The following is a 27,324-nucleotide window of genomic DNA, read 5'->3' as shown; positions in this document are numbered from 1 at the left end:
AAGACTTAAGTGTTACTAAAAATACTTTTAATAGTATTAGCAGTGTTCATCTTGTTGCTATAGAGTGTTTTCACGCCGCGTCATCTTTCAGCCATATCAGTGGCACGGAATGTAACAATGCCACTGAACCGAACAAATCTCGCATATTTTGCTGATTATTCTTGCTAAAAAAATGATCAGTTATTGTCATGTTTTGGCCTGTACTAATCGGTTAGAGCGGGAAAATCATTTGGATTACTATAGACTGACAAAAGTTAAGAAATAACAAATCAAGGAAGAGTGCAAAAAAACTGTCTGAGGAACAAAAGGTGTTTGTGGTTGGCCAAACTGAACTTTTAGAGCAAATCTTTACAACATTTGTGTTTGTTCTTATCATTTCCGGTCAGGTAGGTGAAATATTAGGCTAATATCTTAAGTCATACTGCATATATGTATATACAACCTATTAACTTTAGTTTGTCCAAATATTGCTTACTAAATCCTTCTCTATATAATTTAGGATCTTCCACGCGTTTTATCCGAGGTTTAGACAGCATAAATTAGCAGAACAACGTATTTAGTAGTACATTAACCGTGCAATCCATGCTGTTGTTTACATCCGAGTATCCAAGTAACTGAGCAAATCGTGACGAAAGTGCAAACCCTCTTTATAGCTAAAATTCTAAAGTTATTTCATCTTGAATCAATATTTAATTAGTGCTTAATTATTGTTAGGTGAGGATACTTACTACTAATAATAACACTAATAATACGCGGGATAATAAAGTCAGTTCACTGTCACGAAGTAAATTCCTTAGTAAGCGGCCAAAACGGTACTGTATAAAAGGTCTCTCCAAAAGCACCTTTCAACTACAATACCCTGTAAAACGAATTCTTATATTGCTAACAAGAACCTTTCTTTTCATTGTAGACTTTCAAACCCAAGGGTTCTGTTTAAATTCAGACCTGGAATTTCCTGAGGGCGAATGAAGCAATTACAACCCGTTATATATCTGCGTCTTGCTCAGTGACCCCCCAACACCACACAGTCATTATTTCCATATCGTGTTGCTCTCACGCCCACTGAGAGAGGGAGCAGAGAGCTCATCCGGTGCATTGAGGGACGTCCAGGTCCTCATCTGCGCTCTGTACAGCATCAGCACCAGCCGCTGCGTGAGAAACAAACCGAGTCGCATCCCCGCGGAGAGCAGCACCGTGTGCGCTTCATTCAATCTGGAGCGTCAGATGGTGCAAGATGCACCGCTTCTTTGTCCTCCTCTACACCCGGACCGAGCAAGTTAACGCTGGAAGGCACCAATAGCCTAGTAGTTGAGGCACCCAAGAAGACACGTTTCAGCTGCGCTAAAAGGTTCCTACAGGACGCGCGCTTGGATTATTGTCCTCCCGTGGATTTCCTACTGGACAGCTAAACACGCTCACCGCGGCTTTCAGAGAAATAAACCAAATCATAGCAGCCTAAAATGTGTTAATTCGGTTTCTTTCTCGCGAGGGAGGAGCATTGAGAGCGTAAACAACACTGGGTGGCTTTGTTTTCTCAGACACGGACCCGTGGAAGATCACATTGACATGTCTTTCAGTGCCGGATTTGGAGCTATCGTTATTTCTCCACTAACTTAGGGAAGTGTTGTTCGTATCTCTTTGACTTTGCAGTGCACCTCAATTCTACTTTTCTGTCAAAACACATGCAGTTTTCTTCACATCTTCTTCCTACATGGTGGAGCGCTTGGGATGCTTTTATCAGAAGGGCGTATTTGAGTCGCGTCTATCGCCTTTGGAGTGAAGAAAGACCCCTTTAAACCCGTTGCCTCGGCATTACCTTGTGGAGTTACAGCGACCCACGTGGAAACACGGACGCGAAGGAGGGCAAGATGGGCTGTTGCAGTGGTAGATGCACGCTGGCATTTATATGTGGCATGCAATTGGTAAGTAATAATGCTTAAGTTATTTCTAAACCTGCGTGATGGTGATAGTTCATGGATTCGAACCTGGAACTTTCCGGTTACCTGCCATGTTTAATTACAATCTAATATAATAAAAAACAGGTGAATTGGTGAACAGTCTGATTGGAATACACTATAACCTTTCAGGTGTGATATTACACAGTTTGGTTTAAAGATTCAGTCACTTGTAACTGTGCAAAAACTGTAGTTGTCTCCCAGAAGTGAAACTGAGAACTCAAGAACCCAAGTGTCCACCCGACAAGTGGTCAGTGACACGGCACTAAGATGTATGTGGCCGTGAGTAATCTTAGTGGAAATAATATGGGGCTATATGTGGAAACCCTGCCTCGTTATATTACACCGGAGGGCTGATGGTGCTCATGAAGGCAGGGCTTGTGTCATTAGCCTGGGGCCACTATCATTTATGCTTATCTTCCCACTACCACAGGTCCTGACAGCCAATTAGGAGTTTTAAGTTAAAGAAGCTCAGCCAAGTCTCATTGACCCACTAAAGCAGAAAACGATTACTTATTGCTTTCGCTAGAGCTTTAATCATCAGAATGTTTTCTAATCTAGCCCTGTTTGAAAAGACAATTTCAATCTGGTGTTTGCACACCAACATTGCGCTCTGTAAGAATTCACAGAGCTGAGTAATTGTACTCTACCCAGACTATCTCTGTGACACCTTTTTGAATCACTCTTTCAGTTACAGTAATGGATAGTGGCCAGCGACGGTCTCGCCATGCCAACCAGCTGGCACGGTGAATCAGGCGTGCGTGATGGATCACATGACAACTGGCAAGCGGGAATACACTAATCCAAATGGACGTTTGTAGGTTAATGTATCACGCAGGTCATTAACCCAAGGAATCGGCCGTAGTGGGTGATGTCACCACCTGGTGTCTATTAATCAGACCTTACTCAGTGTTCATGACTAGAAGCAGGATGATGTCATAAGCGAGTCATTTGAGTGGGCTGATGTCATAAACTCCCAAGTCACTTTTGTGTAGCTGTTTGGGATTAGGGTGAAAACTTTGAGGGGCGTTTTCTGATCCGAGCTCTCTTTTGTCCTCTCTGTTACTCTGACCTTTTCTGATCATTTTCTGATCGTTTGCTACTATTCTGAGAGAGAGAGAGTTCATTCTGAGCACAACTGAGATTCCCTTAGCTGGATGCTCTTAAAGGAACACTCCACTTTTTTTGGAAATAGGCTCATTCTCCAACTCCCCCCCGAGTTAATAAGTTGATTTTTACCGTTTTGAAATCCATTCAGCCGTTCTCCTGTTCTGGCGATATCACTTTTAGCATAGCTTAGCATAGATCATTGAATCCTATTAGACCAATAGCATTGCGTTCAAAAATGTCCAACGAGTTTCCATATTTGTCCTATTTAAAACTTGACTCTTCTGTAGTTATATCGTGTACTAAAACCGGTGGAAATGCAAAGCTGCGAGTTTCTAGGCTGATAAGATTAGGAACTACACTTCCATTCCGGCGTAATAGTCAAGGAAGTTTGCTGCCGTAATATGGCCGAAGCAGGCGGAGTATTATCAGAAATGAGTTCCCAGCTAGTTTAGCATTTGCACATGTGCTGCGTGATATTACTGCTCCTGCTTCGGCCATATTACGGCAGCAAACTTCCTTGACTATTACGCCGGAATGGGAGTGTAGTTCCTAATCTTATCAGCCTAGAAAATTGAAGCTTTGCATTTGCAGTCTTAGTACACGATATAACTACAGAAGAGTCAAGTTTTAAATAGGACAAATATCGAAACTCGTTGGTCATTTTTGAACGTGATGCTATTGGTCTAATAGGATTCAATGATCTATGCTAAGCTATGCTAAAAGTGATATCGCCAGAACAGGAGAACGGCTGAATGGATTTCAAAACGGTAAAACTCAACTTATTAACTCGGAGGGAGTTGGAGAATGAGCCTATTTTGTAAAAAAAGTGGAGTGTTCCTTTAAGGTTTGGAAACACATTCTTGTATTGCAATGTTTTGTATTTGTTCCTGTTGACCAACTTGGTAGGCGAGAGCAACTAAATTTAATTTCTAGGTAAATCCTCAGTCATGTTCTCGCTCTTCTTGAGAAAAAGAAGGGTAATTGCCTGAAAAAAACTTTTAATGTCCAAAGTCTGAAATTGTGAAGCATTTAAACTTCATTTTATCTCCATTTTATTGGTTAGAGGTTAACATAAATGGCAAATGCTCATATGTTGTTGGTAGCACATAGGTTTCATCAGGGAGGTATTCCTGACAATAATACAGAAAAATTCAGCGTGCTTTTCAGCATTTGTGTGTGTTTGAACCCTTTCCACCAATGGCTGTATGATTTTTAAAGTTCATCTTTTCACACTGAGGACAACTGAGGGACTCATATGCAACTATTACAGAAGGTTCAAATTCTCACTGATGCTCCAGAAGGAAACACAATGGATTATGTGTACATTTTTCTCATTTCACTTAAATATCTTTTTTTTTTTTATTATTTAGTACTGCCCTTCAGAAGACGGCAAAAGACAAAATCAGTAAAATTTACCCTAATCTTTAAATTCCAAAAGTTTTCACCCCCTGGTTTTTAATGCATCGTGTTTCCTTCTGGAGCATCAGTGAGCGTTTGAACCTTCTGTAATAGTTGCATATGAGTCCCTCAGTTGTCCTCAGTGTGAAAAGATGGATCTCAAAATCATACAGTCATTGTTGGAAAGGGTTCAAATACACAAAAATGCTGAAAAACCAAAGAATTTGTGGAACCTGAAAGATTGTTCTGAAGAACAGCGGGCAGTTTAACTGTTTAGGACAAATTAGGGACTCATTACTCTAAACAAAACAAAAACACAGCTGTGGATCATTCAGGTAACAACAGAATCAAGCGTATGTAAACTTTTAAATAGGGTCATTTTTTGAAAAAACAAAAACAAAAAACGATTATTTTCTCTTGTGGACTATATGTAATAGAAATTATTAAGTAATTTGTTAGACCGCAAGAGCTCTTTTCTCAACCACAACAACAAAAACAGTAGTTATGTAACTTAGAAATCATAAGGTCTTTCTTTCTTTCTTTCTTTCTTTCTTTATTTCTTTCTTTCTTTCTTTCTTTCTTTCTTTCTTTCTTTCTTTCTTTCTTTCTTTCTTTCTTTGTGCTTTGAACTCCTGCAAATTAATCTGCTAAGAAACTAATGTAGCAGATTGGCTATCTGTGCGCATTAGTCAGCCATTTTGCCCCAGTGATGCAGAGCACGTCACATCATGACATGAGTTACTGTAAATAAAAAGTTTGTTACCATTTTATTCTGTTGGAATGGCTGTAGAAAGACGAATCAAATAGAGCTAATGCACTCAGCCCTGCTAAATTACCAGGCAGACTGTTTTTTATTGCCTAAGGCTATAACACAGATAAAATGTCCATAGTTAAAGCATTTATAAGAGTTTTCTCTCTGGTGGTTTTTGTGTCTGGCAAGTATAAATGCCTGTGGTTCAACAGTGTGGCCTGGAGGCCCAACATTCTGACATGGAAGCAAAGAAAAGAATATTGTATACTCAAGGGATGTGTTTATAGAGATTGCTCAAAGATGCATTCATAGAATGGACATCTGGTAAAATAGTTTGACTCTATTATGGCTGATGAAAAACTTGATAGCTGTTGTCAAAGCGGTCCTCTTAGCTTCAGCCTCTGACAGCCTCCCTATAGACCGTCTGATGCATATTGTACGCAAAGACGCATACAGCTGGTGATATCTGCCCGTTCCAATTGGCTGCCCACAAGGGAACTTCTGGGAATCGGGCGTGCACTAGTTTTTTTATCAGGCAGTCGGAAAGATTTGTTTACATGCTACTAGATCGCTGCTGAGGTTGCAGGTTCGTGGCGTTCAAACTAAGTTTTTGAAGAGTTTTCTTTTAGACATCCTTTTATCTTGTTATGTCCTCGAGGAAAGGTCTGACTAGAGCTCTTTGATGATGGAAAATGTGGTCGGAATCAAGGAATCCAGTCATAAAAATGGCATTTATTGTATAAAGTGAAATGTTGACTGAATTTGCCAAATTTTGGATGAATAAATCAAAAGTAGGTCAGTACACTTAAACTAAAACATGATATAGACTAGTGTCTGTGAATATTAAGTTGCAAAAATTCTATTCAAATATGAAGCCGCCTCAATATATGAGTACATGAACACAAACATAATCATTAGAACTGCTCAGAGAGTCACTTTATGAGCATTTTACCATTTCTTTTGAGAGGAACTATTGTCTTATCATATACAAACAGACACTTAAAGGTCTTCACAGCAACTCGTCAAAATAAAAGTTCTGTTTAACTTGAAGAAACTGACAGAAATACGTGACCCTGGATCACAAAATCAGTCTTAAGTAACATGGGTGTATTTGTAACAATAGCCAAAAATATATTGTATGGGTCAAAATTATAGATTTTTTTGTGTGCCAAAAATTAGGGTATTAAGTAAAGATCATGTCCCATGAAGATGTTTTGTAAACTTTCTACTGTAAATATTTCAAAACTTAATTTGGACAACTTTAAAGGCGTTTTCCCCGTTTTGCACCCTTAGATTCCAGATATTCAAATAATTGTATCTCGGCCAAATATCGTTCTATCCTAACAAACCATACATCAATGGAAAGTAGGGCTGTGCAATATATCAGAATTATTGAAATACCGCAAATGTACATATCGCTACAGCTTGCAAAATTTGGAGCCATGAACAAAAGACTAAGAGAAAAAAATCACTCACTGCTCTTGCCTAAATAACTTTTGTAGCTTAAATAAAAATCAGTGCATTTTGAATTCATAGAGGGAATACTAAGCAGTGTTTTACTTTTACTTTGTATTATTTAGTTCCTAAACTGAAGTCAAAATGACAAATGAAAATTAGGCTTTCTGCTCACAAAATGTGAAATGTATGCTAGATATATTAGAATCAGAATCAGAATGAGCTTATGAGTGAGCAAACACAAGGAATTTGTTGTGGTTCTTGATACATATAAAATACATACATATAAATAACTATATTTACTATATATGACACAAGATAGTTATATTAGTTTACGGAATTGACAAACAGCGGAGTAAAGCTGTTTGATCTGGCACTTTTAGCATTATCGTATTGCATAAAGATTATCGCATATTGAATTTTCTTCAGTATTGCACAGCCCTAATAGTAAGCTTATTTATTCAGTATGAATCTGAATAAATACATTGTTTATTCATGTATAAATCTTAATTTAAAAACAAATTGACCCTTATGACTGGTTTTGTGGTCCAGAGTCACATATATTACTTAATGTAATGATAGTACTACTACTAAAAAAATTATTAAAACATTAAAAATAAATAAATAAAATAATAAATTATATATTTTTTGAATAAAATCAAGTAAGTAGACATGCTTTTTATTCTTTAAATTCGAACATTAAAAATACAGAAAATTAGGAAAACTCAGAATTTGGTAAAAAAATAAAACTGAATTTGAGAAAAAAAAATACAATTATTTCATAGAACCTTAAAAATGTACATTTTGTTAAACTTTTAATAAATTGCTGTTAATTTCTTGACTTTGAATAATTAGACATGCTTTTTGATTTAATATTTTTTAATTTAACTATCAAAACAGAATCTAGAAAAATTAAAAATGGAAAAAAACTGAATTTGATAAAAGGTCTGACCATGTGGTTTACTCAAATTTTGCTCTAATTTCCTTATTATCTTCCTATGTTTTTGTTGAAACTGAACCATCATTGTTTGAATATTTTACCACTTTGTTGCACGCCAGTCTGTTGTTGTGGCTGCATCGATTTCAGATTTATCTGCCCTCGCACACCCTTATCAACAACAGTTGGTCATTTTACATGTTGGTCAGAAAGCTGTCTAAGTGGGCAGTTCTTGGCCAGAATTAACTGCAATATGCAGCATTTACTGTTGAGAGTCAAAAATGTGGTTTTATATAATCTGGATAATATCATAAATATTTAAAACTCTTTGCTGAGTTTGTTTCTAAATGATTGGATTGAATTGCATAATATGCTTATAAATCAAACTCATCGCAATTAATCACAATGTTTTCTGAAAAAAAAAATGAGACGAGTATCCCTTAAACAAGGCTTTATTGGCTTTGGAAGTGACTATATTGTTTGTTTTATTTCCCTGTCATTGAAGTCTACCACAGTCAAGAGGAATCCGTTATTCAGTCGATTTTGTCCATCTGTCCTTATTCGTTCTCAGTTATTGTGATTTGGCAAGTTTCCTGAGTCAGGGAGCATGATTAAATGTTTATTTTTAGGCATCAGTTTTCTTATAATTAATTGTAGTAGAGTAACATGGTAAAATGACATCCAGTAAACTACAAAAGATGCTCTGTGCATTTAACATTTATGATTTAACTTGAATCAGCTTCTGCATTTGTCATTTCAAATACGTTTATGTTAAGGTTTGGATTATGTTGTTCATCCATCTTATTGTTTTCTTATTTGTTTATGCTCTTTTTCTGCACCTTGTACTGTCATAGGAAACAAATTATTCTTTGCCACAAATGTATGTTTACTCATATGCACCCAAGATTGATTGTTAACTCTAATGTTACCTTGGGAGTAAAAATAGAAGAGGTAAATTGAAAAGGGAAAAAAAAATACTTAGGTTAGACGTTGGCGAATAACAGATTGCCCAGATACTGACAGACACCTGTTGTTCTTGAGGTCACAGACTGAGTTCATTTGTAAAGTCTCTTGAAATATTCTACACCTGCCGCTACACATTTCTATAATTGCTTTGTTTTCAAACTGGTATGAATGTCTGCTGTCATTTTTTCCTCTTGGAACAGCACAAAGACAAAGGTTTAATTGTTGTTTTCCTTCATCGTAATCAGCCTTGTGCAGGAGAAAGGCTTGAGCTCTTGAAATTAATTACTCTCCTGAATGCAGGTGATTTGCCAAACGTACATTTTTTGAGGTTAATTCTGTGTATATTTGATTGAGTTCGCCTGTAAGCGTGTAAAAGTGCTGTGACAACTTTCTTTGCTTTTTTTTTCTGGTTTGGAAGTAAACCGATTCCTAGCATACAGACGGAAAGCACTTTGACCAGTCCGTTTGCCAAACAAAACAATCGCATTGGCAGAATATCGTTCTAAATTGCTGTGCAATGCCTTTGCGACGTGACCTTGATTTCCCGAAACTGACAGATGGTTTAGGAAGCTGTTTTGCATAATGAATCCAAATATTTACATCTCATCAAAGCATTCATGCCATAACTCTACTATGTATAACTGAATGTTTTTGTACACCATGAATTTAAACTTGCTTATTAGCTTGCACACTTTCTCTCACACAATTAAATAATATGTGATAAAGCTATCTTTTTTATGTCAATCAGATTAGTTGATTATTTGGCTGTTGCTTCCATGCAGTCTTATTGGTTCCTTGAATATTAAGCATTTGTCCGACATGTTCATCCAAAGAGTCTCGTGTTCAAGGTACTCATATTATCAGTTCTTGCTTGTTCTGGGAATTGAACCCAAGGTCTTGCGCTACTGTTTGAGCTACATGAAGGCTGCATATACGGGCCATACAACAGAATTGGTGCAAACTGCTGTCCAAAAACCAAAAAACACATTTAAAAAGCATTTAAGTATTCAAATCTTAGATTCTTACTAAGATCCTTCTATTATCTATTGAAACCCACAATAATATTCAAAATATCAGTTAGCTTAATATATATAAAATCATCATTGACTGGGTACTTGGCAATTGGGAGGTGGCTGTCCCAAACCCTAACCCCTACATTTAATCTTATGAAAATGATATTGAAATATTTCTTGCATTTAATTCCGTTATTAAATATTAAATATTTTTTTAAAGTTCAAAAAACATTTATTTTATATTTTCTTTGTAAATAATCAAACTTTGTTTTTTGGGTGTTACCTCATAAAATTGTCACTACTGAAACAGTCACGACCAAAACGTGTGGTGAAGTTTCAGTAGTGACATCTTTGTTATTTTTTTGGTGTTATCCAGTTAAATTGTCACTACCGTAACAGTCACGACTAAAACATTTGGGTAAGTTTCGGTAGTGACGTTTATCTGCTTACCCCCAGGGCATCCAATATGTAGGTGACTTTGTTGACAGACTGCACCAGTTTGAGTTAAAAATCTTCGTTTGTGTTCTACTGAAGAAACAAAATCACCTACATCTTGGATGCCCTGAGGGTAAGCAGATAAACATCAAATTTTCATTTTTGGGTGGACTATCCCTTTAAACTGTCACTACTGAAACAGTCACGAACAAAACATTTGGTGAAGTTTCAGTAGGGACATCATAAGTTTTTTTTTTTTTGGTGTTATCCCATTAAATTGTCACGACCAAAACATTTGGTGAAGTTTCAGTAGTGACGTCTTTGTTTTTTGGGTGTTATCCAATCAAATTGTCACTACTGTAACAGTCACGACCCAAAAAATTTCGGTAGTGGGTGAAGTTTCGGTAGTGAATTCTTTGTTTTTTTGGGGGGTGTTATCCCATTAAACTGTCACTACCGAAACAGTCACAAACGAAACATTTGGTAAAGTTTCAGTAGTGACATCTTAAGTTTTTTTTGGTGTTATCCCATTAAATTGTCACGACCAAAACATTTGGTGAAGTTTCAGTAGTGGCATCTTTGTTATTTTTTTGGTGTTATCCAATTAAATTGTCACTACACTGTAAAAGTTTTCACCTGTTTCAACTTAAAAACGTAAGTTTAGCAGCTGCCTTAAAATTTTAAGTTAAATCAACTTAAGTCATTTTAACTCACAAGTTAAATCGACTTATTTTTATTGTAATAAGTTTTAAAATGACTTGTAGTTTTAAGCTGATGCAGCTTAACATTTTAAGGCAGCTGCTGAACTTAGGTTTTTAAGTTGAATCTGGTGAAAACTTTTTACAGTCACAACAAGTGACTGTAACTGTACAAGACATTTGGTGAAGTTTCGGTAGTGACATCTGTGTTTTCTTGAGTGTTATCCCATAAAATTGTCACTACCGTAGCAATCATGACCAAAACATTTAGGGAAGTTTCGGTAGTGACATCTTTGTTTTGGGGGTTTTATCCTATAAAATTGTCACGACCAAAACATTTGGTGAAGTTTTGGTAGTGGCATATTTGTTTTTTGGGTGTTATCCCATAAAATTGTCATTATCGTAACAGTCACGACCGAAACATGTCGTAATTGTTTCTGTAGTGACAAAAGAGAACACATAATCCTTTATCTGGGGAAAATAAACAAAATTTTAATACAGTTATGGAATTTTTTTGTATTTTATTATGTTTCAGTAGTGTTTTAGCATGTGGGTTAAAATTCTTTAATTTGATGTTACTGTCACTACTGAAAATGTGCTGTCATGACCGAAACATGGTATGTTTTGTCAAAAATAAATTATACTGAATTATCAACTGAGATGTTATGATAGTGTTTGGTTTAAAGTATATTCAAACTAAAGAGTCCTTAAGTTTGAAATCAGTATGATCAACTTTTTGCCTTTTTCAAAGAAAAATTGGATTCAAAATACAACAAATCTCATAAATCACACTTGAAATATTGTTACAAATGTAATTGTTAATGATTTACCTCTGAAAACTTTTTTCAATAAAAAAGAAATATATATATTTACAAGGAAGATGTAAGCAAAATCTTAATAGGTCAATATGACCCTTCTTATTAAATTATGTATTATGTTTCAGTAGTGACACATTTGTGGAGAGGACACATATTTCAAAACTTCCAAAACTCTGAAAATACAATATGAGAATTAACTGCACAATTACTAGAAATGTGTACCTTGTGTACAATTTACATACATACATCATTTGTGGAAAAAGACATCTTCAATTCTCTAGAAAGGCAAATATAACAAGGATAAAATATGTTCTGATTAGCTGTTTTTGTGATTGGCTGTTTAGAGTTTTACATTCGCATGTCGCTGGAAGCTTTTCACATCGTGCTTGGTGCAGATCCATTGATTTGTTATGCAAGTAGGACTGTTGAATCAGATCGCTTTGTTTGCTAATATTTTCCTGAATTTGACAATAAAGAATCGCAGATTGACAAGCAGGATGGAGGCAGAATAGCATGGACGAACGACTGAAGCTCTTTGGCTTTGTGACTGCGACTGAAGAGCTGCCTCTCAGGGAAAAGAAGTCCTTGATATTTGGCAAGTAAATTGAATTGGCTTCTCCACACCTCAATCCAAATCTAAAAAGGCAGAAAGATTTAATGGCTTTTCAGATGTTATAAATCATTCCCAGCTTAACAAAACCAATAAACACAAGTGCGGCAAATGTGCGATGGGAAAAAGTCTTTGCTGCAGGACATTTTTCAGGCATCTCTCCTTCCTTCGGCATTAAATTAACCTTTCTTTTCCCGCCCCGGATGCCTTTTTCGCAGTCGTGAGATTTCAGAACACGAAAGGTTACGGCGATGATACCTGTGCTGTGCTGCACGCTATTTGCCAGCTTCCCATTTGATTGAGGCGAGCCGTAAACATTAGCGGGAATGTCTCCTAGCAACAACAGGTATAAATGTTGGAATGCTGCCCAGTAGCTGAACACGGAGGATCCAGACTTCTTATTGTTGTCCTTTTGACCCGTCAAAGCCCAGAACAGTGCAAGTACTGCATTATGTGTATCATGATGCCTTTTGGCTGGTTTTGTTTTCTGAAGCTGTTTGATTTGAATTTGCATTTTGTGTTCTTGGCACAGCCTTTCCAACCAAGTCGTTCACATAATAAAGTGCACAAATCACATTAATGGTTATTTCGGGACAGGTTGCTGGGAATACAAAGAGATTTAGAAAAAATATTTGGCATTGAATTAGAAAAGATCTCAAAAGAAAAATTTCCTTACTAGTGGCTCATCTGACAGACTTTAAAGGAACACTCCACTTTTTTTGGAAATAGGCTCATTCTCCAGCTCCCCCCGAGTTAATAAGTTGATTTTTACCGTTTTGAAATCCATTCAGCCGTTCTCTTGTTCTGGCGATATCACTTTTAGCATAGCTTAGCATAAATCATTGAATCCTATTAGACCAGTAGCATCGCGTTCAAAAATGACCAACGAGTTTCGATATTTGTCCTATTTAAAACTTGACTCTTCTGTAGTTATATCGTGTACTAAGACCAGCAGAAATGTAAAGCAGCGGTTTTCTAGGCTGATAAGATTAGGAACTACACTCCCATTCCGGCGTAATAGTCGAGGAAGTTTGCTGCCGTAACATGGCCGAAGCAGGCGCATTAATATCACACAGCGCCTGAAATTAGATCCCAGCTAGGTAACTTCCAATGTGACCGGTGCTAAGTTTGTGTAATTCCGGTTGTTGCAGCTGGTAAATTGTTAGTGGCTGGATTTACCTGTGTGTGATTAGCTATGGTTATGTGCATTGTAAGGGGCTGTGATAGTAAGTCGAAGACGTAATCTACTACCAATTCCCACGAAAAAAAAGCAATTTCGACTAATGAATCAATGGCTGGCTGCTCTGAACATGGATCTCAAAACACCGTTAGAAACGATCAAGAAATGGCGTGTTTGCTCCGAGGATTTTGAACCAGATGACTATTTGGATAGTTTTACCGGTACTACAGCACGGCGTCTAAAGGACACGGCGATCCCAACAATCTTCAAACTAACGTTACAGACAGGACAACAAGGAGCATCGCCCACGGCTGTAAGTGAAACATGATTAATTGCTAACGTTACCTGTGAAATGCAACCCCTGACGACTAGGTTTGGGCGAACAGTTGGCTTAGTATTTGCTATGACCAAATTCCATGTGTGATTGCAAAAGAAAGTTATTGCGAACAGTCGGTGGTGTTTTAAAGTCAGTTTTGAGTAAAAGTGTACATCATGAATGTAAGCCTGAAAATGCAAACTGACAGTATGCATTTAAAATCTTTATATTATATAATGTAGCAGGAATAACTTACTCTTGCGACAGCTGGCCATTAGGTCCACTCGGCGTGTGACGTTTTTTCTAGTTTATTTTGTCAAACCGGAAAAAAAAATCTACTACTGCAGGATGCAGCATTGCATCCAAGTCCTCGGATGTTGCGACATGCCACTTCCTCATCAGGTAGATCCACCCTTGCCATCGATGGCAATACCTAGTCCCACTCGCGACAACACAGGCACTCACTTTTAGTTGGCATGGGTTGGCAAGCCCCACCAGCGCGAATCTGCTCTCCTCATCCCTTCTGTCCCAGGCAGTTCAGACACACTTTCTTGTCTTTCGCGTACCAAAACCTTAGCTTCAGTGAATTCTAGCTGGTTCAAATTGATACGGTTTAGGATCTGCACCAAAGTAAATATCTTCTAAATCGTCTCTCACAAATGTCTCCATGGCGAGGAACGCTGCCTGTGCTGTGCATGCACGTTGGATATGTTGACGGAAGTAAACATTTGCACATGTGCTGTGTGGTATTACTGCGCCTGCTTCGGCCATGTTACGGCAGCAAACTTCCTTGACTATTACGCCGAAATGGGAGTGTAGTTCCTAATCTTATCGGCCTAGAAAACCGTATCTTTACATTTCCGCTGGTCTTAGTACGCGATATAACTACAGAAGAGTCAAGTTTTAAATAGGACAAATATCGAAACTCGTTGGTCATTTTTGAACGTGATGCTACTGGTCTAATAGGATTCAATGATTTATGCTAAGCTATGCTAAAAGTGATATCGCCAGAACAGGAGAACGGCTGAATGAATTTCAAAACAGTAAAAATCAACTTATTAACTCGGGGGGAGTTGGAGAATGAGCCTATTTCCAAAAAAAGTGGAGTGTTCCTTTAAAGCTGAACTTTCTTTTCTTTTCTTTTATAGGTAAGTAAAACTAAAACCATAAAAAATATTTGCATTACTTAAAATAAATATTAACTGAAATGTAATATGAAAACTAAATATAAAAACCTAAAATTATTTTATTTTAGCTAGTGAACCAAACTAAATTTCTCATCTTGATGTATTTAATAACTAAAACTAAAATAAAAATGCAAAAAAAAAATAAACTGTAGACATTAAACAACACAAGATAATAAAAATGACACTTGTAAAAAACAACAAAAATTTATATAAACATACATTTTTATAAAAACAAAATAGATTTTAAAGTATTAACAAAACTATAACAGTATTTCAGTAATATTAACACTGCATAGTTTATATGGAATGTATTGTATATAAAAATATAAATTATAAATAAAATATAATAATATATATTTTTGTTTAGTAAATATTAGCAAAGCTATGATAGTATCTCAGTAATACTAAAATAAAGCTGAATAGTTTATTTAGAATGTATATTATATAAAACTATAAATTATAAATAAAATACAATAATATAAATTTTTGTTTGGTAATATGTAATATTATGTCATAATATTTTCATGTCATATATTTATTAATGTCATGACATATTCATAATTTATTTGCCATTTTTACTGACTAAAATTGCATCTAGTTTAATTGAAACTAAATAAATATAATTTGGTGATAAAAATACAATGTAAAATGAAACATGATTTTTTAAAATATTTAATAGTATATATACACTGCCGCTCAAATGTTTTGGATCAGTAAGATTTGTAATGTTTTTTAAGGAAGCCTCTTATGCTCATCAAGACTGCATTTATTTGATCAAAAATACTGAAAAAACAGTAATACTGCAATTATAAAATAATATCTGTTTTTGTTTCAATATACTTTACAATAAAATATAATGTATTCCTGTGATGCAAAGCTGAATTTACTGTTACTCTAGTCACACTCTAGTTATTTAGTGTCACATGATCCTTTAAAAATCATTCTAATATGCTGATTTATTATTAGAATTATCAATGTTGGAAACAGTTGTGCTGCCAATTTTATTTGGAACCTGTGATTCTTTTTTCAGGATTCTTTGATAAATAACAAGTTAAAAAGAACAGCATTACTTCAAAACATAATTTTTAAACTGTGTAAATCTATGCTATCACATCCTCGGTTAAATAAAAAAATATACATTTCTTTCAAAAAAAAGAAAGAATAAAAAATTAACTGACCCCAAACTTTTGAACAGTAGTGTATATTGTTTGAAAACTTTCTTTTTTAAATAAATGCTGTTCTTTTTAACCTTTTATTGATCAAAGAATCCTGAAAAAAGGGTATCACAGGTCTTCAAGATTTTCAACACTGATAATAAATCCGCATATTAGAATGATTTCTGAAGGATCATGTGACTCTGGAGACTGAAGTAATGATGCTGAAAATTTAGATTTGTATCACAGGAATAAATTACATTTTAAAATATATATTCACATAGAAAACAGTTATAGTATCAATATTTCATAATGCAGCCTTGATAAGCATAAGAGACATCTTTAAAACCAATAAAAATCTTACTGTTCCCAAACTTTTTAATATATATATATATATATATATATATATATATATATATATATATTCAAATTATTTTCATCATGCAAATTTAATTTAATTGTCATCATGATGCACTTTTATTAATCTCTTTTGATTGTCATTGACAGTTTAATTAATTCAGCATTTAATTTTGTTGACAGGTTTAACAGTTTTTTTAAGGTAATGCTATACAGAAATTACACATTGCATCTTTAATGCATGTTTAATGTCACTCTTTGAACACTTTTGTGAATGCTGTTACGTTCAAGCTGTGTAATCAGTTCCATTAATTAATCTGTTAGACTGACAGTCTAGCATTTCTCTGCTTGCTTGTCGTTGCTGCTGTCATTCTTCTTAAAACCCTCGAGTTATTCACCGCCACACCCGACGCTCGGCAGCCACAGTGTGTATCCGACTTTGTGAAAGTCGTTTTACGGTAAAGTTACCTCACTTTGCATCTGGGAATGAAGCCATCATCTTTTGCCTTTTGTGGTTTGGCTGTGTTTCAGCAAACTTTGTTAGAACAACATCTTCCTAATGCGGTTGCCTATAGTTTTTGATCTAATAATAAACAGTCCCTTGTGTTATTGTCTGGAAATATGAATACCCATAACGCATTTGTATCACCTGTCTGATAAATCCTCTGCGTTGTTGCCACAGCAGAAGCGTTTTTACCTCTGACTGCAGCGGTAGAGCCTAGAGGATGGGATCCCATGGGAATACAGACAAAAGCGCTTATGTGCTTCAGCAGAACGAAACAAGGCAGGCCAGTAGAATGGCTGTGAATAAAAGCTTTTTTTTTTTGTATGTGTGTTCAAGCGTAGTTGAAGTAAAACAGAGTTTTTTTTAACATCTATTCTATTCTCAGTCGCTGTTACTTTTATATGCAGTATAGCATTCACATCTGTGTTTAATATATACAGATATTATACAGAATACGTGGCATTTCATGCCACAGTTTTTTCTTGCTTCACTTCCTGTAACCTGTTTCCAGATAGAGATAGAGTGCAGATAATAGTTGAGTGACAGCATTGTAGTACCTGATATTGTGACGTCACCTCCCTTGATAGTTTGCAGCCAAGAAGTGAAATGTGATCAAGCTGGAGTGAGTTTCTTCTGTTCACTTCATATGCCTACAAAGCCTTCAATCTGACACATGAATTTAGCTTGGTTAATTATCAAAAAAAGAAAAAAGAATCATGCCTACTGAGCAGAAATTTAGCATTACGTCACTTGCTCACCAATGGAGTGAATGGGTGCCATCAGAATGAGAATCCAAACAGCTGATAAAAACATCATAATTATTTACAACACATCCATCAGTTAAGATCATTAAAGCAAAAAAGGCATTTTAATGAGCAAATGTATAACTTCTGGCTAAAATATGAGTCCTCTATCTGTAATTTTGCTTTATCAAGTAGTTTTGTCTGAATCAGGAGAGAAATATGCGCAAATCAAGTGCCATTTACATGTGAAAATAGGCAAAAATACCTAGTTCTGCCATGAAACTCTAGATCAGTGGTTCTCAATCCTGGTCCTGGAGGACCCCTGCTCTGCACATTTTGCATGTCTCTCTTATTTAACACACCTGATTGAGATCTTCAGCTTGTTAGTTCAGTTCATGGATCTCTCTCCTAATGAGCTGATGATCTCAATCAGGTGTGTTAGATAAAGGAGACATGCAAAATGTGCAGAGCAGGGGTCCCCCAGGACCAGGATTGAGAACCACTGCTCTAGATGACGCTGGCTGACGGGTTGTTAACGTAACTGATGATATCACAGAGTTATATGGCACAAGCTGATTGGTTCATGTTGCGTACACAACCAATGAGCTTGCAGCTATTTAAATGGCTGGTAGCTTTCAGGCATTTCACAGCACGCTTTCAGAGTTCCTCTGAAACCCTCCACCTTCCCCAGCTCCACCTGTATAGATCTGCTACGGGTTATTTTATGCTTTTGTGCAGCAGCAGTATGTCTTAAATACTCATAGCACTGTATCGCCATTTTCTTTGGCAGTAGAAAGTTCTGTACTTGCTTGCAGCAGCAATAATCCACAACTACAGCAATAACCAACAGCAGTAGCAATTCAACAGCAGCAGCGTAGCAGGTCTATTCCACCAAGACCAAATACATTCACATTGTCATATCCATTACCATGCTAAACTTTCCCGAGAGTTGTCATGACAGAAATAGTTTTAAACAAATATTTTTGGTGGATTTGATGTGAGAGGACAACAGGAGAAGAACTTTTTTACTGAAGGAATCGTTATTATTGATTATGGACTCAATGTAAAAATTCCCTAATGATGGATTTGTGCTTCATAAACACGTTTTTTTATTTTTTATTTTTTGCTTTACAAAACCTTAATTGATGGACTGGTGTTGTGTGGTTTACTTGTGGATTACTGTGATGCCTTTTTCACCAATTTGGACTCTCATTCTAATGGCACCCATTCACTGCAGAGTATCCACTGGTGAGCAAGTGAATTAATGCTAAATTTCTCCAGATCTGTTCTATTGAGGGAAAAAAATCTATTCTATACTGTTTGAACTATTCCTTTAAGTCTAAATCTGCTCTGAACAGAAAGACAAAATGGTTTCCCTATAGGTCAGTGATTGACTTATGTACAGTATTGAAACAATAAACAATATATTTACTTCTAAAGCCACTTTTTATAATGGCTTATTCAATGCTTTACTTGTCTGCCTTAGTTTTGTCTTTGAATGATCTCATTTGGGTGCTTTTATCTATTTTAATTTAAAATGTATTTTTTTCTTGTCATGTCAAAACTGAATTTTCAGCTTCATTACTCTAGTCTTCAGTGTCAGTTGTTCTTTCAGAACTCATTAAATAGAGTTGGTGCTCAAGAATTATAATCTTATTATTCTCAATGTTGAAAACAGTTTGCAATACTGCTTAATATTTTTGTGGAAGCTGTGATACAATTTTTTTTTCAAGATTCTATTAGGGATGCACCAAAATGAAAATTCTGGGTTGAAATCTGGATGCACTTGGCTGAAAACTGAAACTGAAAATGCTATTTAATAACTATTTATTATTTTATTCAATAATATAAAGTAATTTCGTAAGACCTTTTAATTTAACTCAGTCATTTTAATAATACTGAATAAAAAAATATATATACAACCTAATAAAATTACCATATTTTTTATTGAAAGTAACACAATAAAATTGGACAAAAAATATGTTAATATTAAATCTCAATGTATTATTTTTATTCAGTTCTATGCAACAGAATCAGATTTAACTGATATACAGTCAAACAAAAAAATATTCAGACACCAGATATATTTTTTGATTTTTTTTACTAGTGGGTGCAGGACATTATAGTTCATTTATGTAAAAGTGGATAGCAAAATAAAATAAACTGTGACATGTTATACCCAACCATTTTCATACAGTGGACTACTAATAATTTGGGACCTGAATTCTTGTCATATTTTGTTACCATTTTTTAAACTATAGCGAATAAACTATGATAATGTGAGAAATGTTGAAGATGTTTTTTTTTGTTTGGGACTAATTATCCAAATAATATATAGTCCTACAAAGTTATTATGATCGGAGCATGTGAGCAGACCATATATTTTTGGATTATATTTTCAGCCAAAAACTGATAATTTTTAGTGGCCGAAATTTTGGTGCATCCCTAGATTCTATGACTAATATAAAGTTGAAAATTCAAAACAGTATTCATTTAAAATATGATTTTTTTGTAACTTTATAAATGTATTTGCGGTCACTTTTGATCAATTTAATGCATAAATCCAAAATATGATTCAGTATATTTTTTGCACATTGATTGTAAGGTAATGTATTAACTGTCTTGTTTAAAGCGTGCAGTCCTGTAATCCAAAAGGCTGTTTCCCGAGAACATACAGTATTGTTACAAGAAAAGCTTTTAGGATGAGTGCTTTTTGATGCCAAAGGAATCATAAATATTTAACCAAGCTGAAATAGGTTTAACGTTTCTTTGTTTGCTTTTACCTACAATGTATACTGTACATAGGCTTGCTGCTATCCATTTCTTATATTCTTTAGAACCGTTTAAATTTCATAACTTAAGGGGGTAGTTTAATCCTGTAGTCATTTTTCACCAAGGAAGAAAGAAAGTCATACTTATTTGGAACGACATGAGGATGAATAAATCAGAATTTTATTTTTGGGTGAACTGTTCTTTTAAACCGATTGCATGTAGTTGTAACTGTAATATGAAGATAACATGCAATCCAATCTGAAGACAGCAACAATGCCACCAGCTGCTTTACAAGACTCTGAACATGTCCAAGCAGAACAGCCACACACCCCCTTTGATAAGTTCTAGTGGTTAACATCTCTCTGCTGACTGCCTGCAAATGTTACGATAATTTACGATCGATACTTAGTAGTGAGATTGGTCTTTATTTTCCATAAAGTGTTTTATGGGTGCCTGGAATGGCATTTTAGCAGGGTTCACGCCTCAGCATGGCACTTAGCCTGATTACGACTGTGCCTCTGCATATCGGAACATGATAAGAGATTTTCTTACACCGCCACGGCACGCCTGGTCAAGGACGGCTCCGCTGCTGCAGGACCTGCGAGGGCTGTCCTGACGCGTGATCTGTCATTGTGGCGTGGCTCAGATGAAGAAGCGCTCACGCTGATGGGGTGGGCTGTTCCACATCTGTTCTGCTCAGCTGAGAATGTGCAGGTCTGAAGGGTCAAAGCTCATATCTAGCACATACTATACAGCCATCCTTCTTTATTTCGAACGCTGTTTGAGCAACACCTGCTCTTTTTTAACCTGGGTGTTTTAACCGATTCAGTTTTTGAGTTGCATTTGAAGAAAACAGGATGCAGAATTAGCATCTATGTATCTATGTATCGCGATTAATTGTTTGACAGCCCTAATAAATACATATACTTTTTGTATTATTCATTATATTATTTTGGTTTTTAGTATTATTTAAAAATATATATATATAATATTTAATGTATAGCATTATGTACTTTTTTATTTTTTATACATTTTTTATTTATATTTACTGATTTATTGTTTTATTTTATAATATATATTTTATAATATGTAATTAATGGATGGATGGATTGATGGATAGGTAGATTTTTTATATTTAAAATTAAATCAAAATGTATAGGTAATTTTAATTAAATTTATTACTTTTAAAATATTGATTTATTTTTATGTTATTATTGATTTATTTTGTTTTATTTTTATAACACAAAGTATAATATTTAATTTGTATCTTTATAGAGAGAGAGAGAATAATTCAATTATTTAATTTTTATTGTTTTATTAAAAATGTAATACATATTTAACCTATAGATTAATTTACAGATTAATTTATATTATATCATTATATATAGAGAGAGAAATAATAATTAATTGTTTTATTTTTATTGTGGTAATAAAAATATGTATTACATATTTAACTTCTACCATTATATGTAGTATTTTTGTTATAGACAGAAATGTTTATTTATACAATTTTTTTGTTTTATTGTGACTATATTTATTGTTTTACTATTTGAGCAATTTATATCATGTAATATATTGATGGATGTCAGATAGATAATTTATAGGTAATTTTTATTTTATTTATAATTGATTAAATATTTATCTATATTTATTTTATTATTTATTTATTATTTTGGTTTATTTTATAACACATAAAATATATTTTATTTATATCATTATGTATATAGGGAGAGAGAGAATAATTATTTGTATTTATTTATATATTTATTTTAATAAAAATGTAATAAATATTATTTAACTTATATCATGTGTATAAATAAATATGTCATTATGGGATTTTTTGTGATTTTAGTTCCTGTCAAATTCTTACTCAGCGTCCTGTGTGTGACTAATTTAATTCAACTTTCAGCTCATACATTTCTTTTTAATAGTGTTTTTAGTTTTGAAACTCTAAATGTTGCCCAGTTTTAACTGACCTTCATGCAGCACACGGCATTGTGGATCTGGCATCCTTTTTTAAACAAAATCACCTGTGCTGTACTGCCCTACAAAGCAAAAAGGCAGTAACTGCATTTTTGGTCAAAAATGAGTTATTGTCATTTTCATGACACTCAAGGCATCCTTTGTTATGTGACAAAATATCTTATCTCAAATGTGTGTGATTTCGCGTCATCCTCACGGGACGGTTTTAACATTGGATAACAGGCTGGATGACAGGATAACTTTAAAGTCATTTTTCTCAGTTCTGCACTCGGCGTAGTTACTGCCTTTTTGCTTTGTAGGGCAGTGTATGTCTCATGATAATGGCGAATTCAATCACATGTCCACATTTTAGGTGACGTTAGTGGCTTTTATAGCCACAAAGATAGCCATGGTAAATTGCTCTATAGGGCTCTGGAATCCACCGTAATTTCCTTTACTTCTTAAAGGAACCTATAGGGTTCCATCAATGCTATTAGAGTGAGAGGAGCAGATGTGTGGTGTCCACATGAGGTGCTTTTGATGGAAGCAGGTTATGAGGACCGAAGGCTTTTTTAGCCAGGGCACACGGTGGCGGATCACATGTTTTAATTTGCCTCAGGCCATTGCCAATGGCTTCATATTACAGTGTGGAAATGTAATTACATTCTTAGAGCACAGGAAGAGAAGCCTTTATGGAATATATTAGCCGTATTAGACACACTTTTTACCAGATAAATTAAAATGAGGTTTTGCTGATCTGCTGTCATTGGGCTTGGTTTGAAAAGTGGAACTGACAAATTGATTGTTATTGCTTCTGACTTCCCGCAACGATTGGAAACACATCCACGCGGTCCTCAAGGGAAGCTGGCGTGCTGTTTGGAGTATAGACTGTTATATTATTAACTAGCATAACAAGCTAGAATTCTTTGGTCTACCAGCTTTAATTAAATAGGCCATGTTGGTGGACTAGTGTCAACAGCTAAGCTAGTTAGCCATACTTAGATTCACTCCTCATACAGTAGTCTTGTTCTTTAATTATTGTTTTCAGCCATCATGACTGCTGCTACGCTTGGTAGGAGGTGTGCTTAGATTTTCGAATGCTATGGCTATACCCCAGGGTGCTGAGCTAGCCTATATTTGAAAGAGATAGCATTTAGCACTGATTTAACTCATTAAGGAATCCACCAGTCAAGACTAAACTCACAAAAGGGTCACTTCTGCTGCATACATATGCCTCTGTCTTTAATATCTCAGTTGTTTCATTAAAAGGAGAATTTGACTTCTGCTTTTCTGTATTTTCTTCTAAAAAATGTCTAGTAATCTCACATCCTTTTTGAAAAAAAAACTCTTTAAACCAGCCTAAGCTGTTTTTAGCTTGTTGGTACAGCTGTTTAGCCATCTGGTTTCCCAGTCTGACCAGCGGAAAGTGTCCAAAACCCAATTAAAGCAGCCAATGCTTTACCAGATCCACAAACTATCTTAGGCTGGTTTAAAGAGTTTTTTCCAACGGGAACATGCCGTCTTCATTAACTCCCCTGAGCTATGAATGAACATCAGAACAATAACCTTTTCCTCTGGACAGGGCTTGACACGTGTATTATTCATTTTTTCAAAATGGATTGATTTATTTGAATGCAAAATGTAAACTGGGTTTCTTTGTTTCCGTGTCAAAACGGCTTCATTCACAGTAACTGTTTTCATTTACATATGTGGAGCATCGCAAACTCCATCTCTGCATATTGTTGTGAGTTTGAGTTTATTATAACGTTCATCTGGGAATGCAGTGTGAGCCATTTGAACAGATTTGTAAGGAAAATCATTTATAAACCTACGCGAACACAGGAGAAAACGTAATTTTTTTCAATATGCTGCTTACTGTCCAAATGTTTAAACCCTCACTCTGAGTTTACACGTTTTGATGTCTACATATTCAAGAAATTACAATAATTGTAGCATTTCTGTCATAGAGAAATGGCCAAATATTAAAGATTAAGTAGACATTTGAATTGAATGTTGTTTATTCAATATTAAACAAGGATTAAACCATTCAGTAAAGTGTAAAATCAATTTTTGCAGTCATTTGTGATAATGTGTAATGTACATTAGCTGTATTATTTATAATACATTATGTATTTTAACAGTTTTGTTCAATAAAACCATGATTACTTGTTTTTGATACTTTATTTGAACACTCCATGCACCAGTGTTGCCAGTTCCGTGGTTTTCCCGCTACTTTCATACTGTTGCCGCGGATTGTTTTTCATGTCCGCGGTTTGATGTGACATCAATACCGTAACATTTAGCCCCTGGAATCCTAAATTTACCAGAGGAGCCTCACCAGAAAACGTGTATTTTACCCCCCTGGAACCCCCCTCGAAATAGTACTTTTGGGCTAGTTTTGAGAAACAATTGGGCAGGTTTTGTTGTGAAAATCTGGCAACCCTGCCATGCACCATAACGACAAAGCAAAAACAGAATTGTCACAACTTTATATATGTATTAAAAAAAAAATAATTGAAATAAGTACATTTCATAAGTATTCATACCCATAACTCAGTACTTAGCTGACGCAGCAACATACCAAAATGTGAAAAAATGAAGGGGTATAAATACTTTCGCAAGGCACTGTATGTATTTTAAGTAATTTTAAAGGCTATTAATAATAAATAAAACACTCAGATTCACTGATTAATTGTCAGAATAATCAACCCTAAGAGAAAAAAATCTCATTCCACCATCAAAAGCATATTACAAAATGAAAATCATAAAGTAAACATTGTCATAAACAGTCGAACATAAGCATTTGCTTGGCATAAATGCATGGCATTAATTTATTGCAAACTTTTATGAAACCATAAGCCTGTATAACATGCAAAGTGTAGAAATTAGCAAATTTATTTAATTAAATCATTGATTTGAAATGTGAATAATCACATTAAGCCGTATCACGATTGGTTTCCCAGCCTTTTAAAATGAAGACATTTGTTTTACCATTTAAGAAATGTAAGACTTTTTATGACCCACAGCACCTACTTTTTGTGGCACACATACTCCTAAATACATTTTCCAGTTTGCACTTCTATTTTTAGTCACCAATACAAGTGAAATGCTCGCACTGTCGAGCCCTACTGGGAAGAGTAATTTAACACTAGTAGCCTTATAACCAAACACACACACACACACACACACACACACACACACACACACACACACACATACTGTTTTCAGATTGGAAATGTTTGCTTTGACCCATTTTTTTTCTTCCTCCTTCATCATTTGTTAGGTCGTTTGGGGACGTCTCTTCTCAGTACCCAAAACGGCCCATCTTAGAGATCTCAAACAAACGATGATCTGCCTGCGTGTTGGTGGCATTGTTCTGGGTGTCAGTAGAACCCAGTGGAAAAGTGATCGCTGTCTGCGAGTCATAAATATAATTTCCTTGAAACCTGTGAGCCGTGCGCCGCTGTGGGGAGGTTCTGATTGCATTGGAGGTGACAGAGCCAGCGTCAGACTGCCTGTTTCAATGGAGTGACCTTGTGGGACTGAGGGAAGTGGTCAGGAATGATGGATTTCCTAGTGCTTATGATGCTTGTCTGTCGCCCACTGGGAAAGATTCTGTAGAGTGCGGATTTCAAAGAAACGACCTTTTTCATTTTATAGTAAAAAAACAGCGAGGCAAAAACTTAAAATGCCATGCCATGTCACTTCACACTCAGATTTATTAGGATTTAACTTTTTAGTGACTTTGCTTGGGTTGCCTGCTTTGTTTGCACTGGGACTCACTTGAGAGTAGTGTGAATTTTCTGATTTATGTGTCTTAAATGTATGTTTGCATTCCTTTGCATATATTCCTTTGCCTCATTTCCTGCCAAGGTGTCACCAGTAACAACATAAGCCTGTATAATCACTGATAAACCACACAAGCATTTTGTTAAGCATATGTGTGAGAAAGAGAGACTGAGGGACAAAAACAGGTTTATAAAATAAGAAAATATCGCCACACACACACACGCACAGATGTGTATTATATATGCACTCATGTGTATGCGCACACCCCAGAAACGAGAGCTAGAGAGGTGTATAATGGGCAGAAATTAATTAACGAGTGGCGGCTGAAGTTGCTGGGTTCAGTCACAGAGCACAGTGCTGCGCAAGGTGCTGAGCTGGCTAATGAGATGTGGAGGCAGCCGGTATTAAACAGCCAGGCTCTTTTAATAGGAAAGGTCAGGCATGTCAGCCGCCATTATTGTTCTGTGTGTCCTGCTGACGCTATAGCCAGTCTAGCTAAATTGAGATCTCAACTTGCTAATAGCCTAGAACTTCACTAGCTTGTGTATTAAACCTGTCCAAAAGTTTCCTTGGGGGTAAAGTGTGGTCATCTATCTATCATTCTATCGTTCTATCTATTGTTCAATCTATCATTCTATGGTTCTATTATTCTATCGTTCTATCTATCGTTCTGTCTATTCTATCTATCATCTATCTATCTATCTATCTATCTATCATTCTTTCGTTTTATCAAGGATTCAGTCTGTTCTATCTATCTATCTATCTATCTATCTATCTATCTATCTATCTATCTATCTATCTATCTATCTATCTATCTATCTATCTATCGTTCTTTCGTTCTATCTAGGATTCTTTCTATCATTCTGTCGTTCTCTATCTATCTATCTATCTATCTATCTATCTATCTATCTATCTATCTATCTATCTATCTATCTATCTATCTATCTATCATCTATCTATCTATCTATCTATCTATCTATCTATCTATCTATCTATCTATCTATCTATCTATCGTTCTTTCGTTCTATCTAGGATTCTTTCTATCATTCTGTCGTTCAATCTATCTATCTATCTATCTATCTATCTATCTATCTATCTATCTATCTATCTTTCTATCTTTCTATCTATCTATCTATCTATCTATCTATCTATCTATCTATCTATCTATCTATCTATCTATCTATCTATCTATCTATCTATCTATCTGTCATTC

General features: G+C 35.2%; 1 protein-coding gene across 1 annotated transcript in view; it reads left to right on the top strand.

Annotated features, from left to right (window-relative positions):
- The first annotated feature begins 1,089 nt into the window (after positions 1-1,089).
- The window catches only part of nkain2 (sodium/potassium transporting ATPase interacting 2), a 228,413-nt gene continuing 202,178 nt past the window's right edge, over positions 1,090-27,324 (top strand). The window contains exon 1 of the mRNA XM_073816967.1: positions 1,090-1,922. Coding sequence (XP_073673068.1) covers positions 1,869-1,922 — 54 coding nt within the window. The 5' untranslated portion in view covers positions 1,090-1,868. The remainder of the gene's footprint in view (positions 1,923-27,324) is intronic.

This window comes from Garra rufa, chromosome 13 (assembly GCF_049309525.1).
Source record: "Garra rufa chromosome 13, GarRuf1.0, whole genome shotgun sequence".
Lineage (NCBI taxonomy): Eukaryota > Metazoa > Chordata > Actinopteri > Cypriniformes > Cyprinidae > Garra > Garra rufa.
Note: the sequence above shows the minus strand (reverse complement) of the source record. Positions and strands in the feature narration are given on the sequence as shown.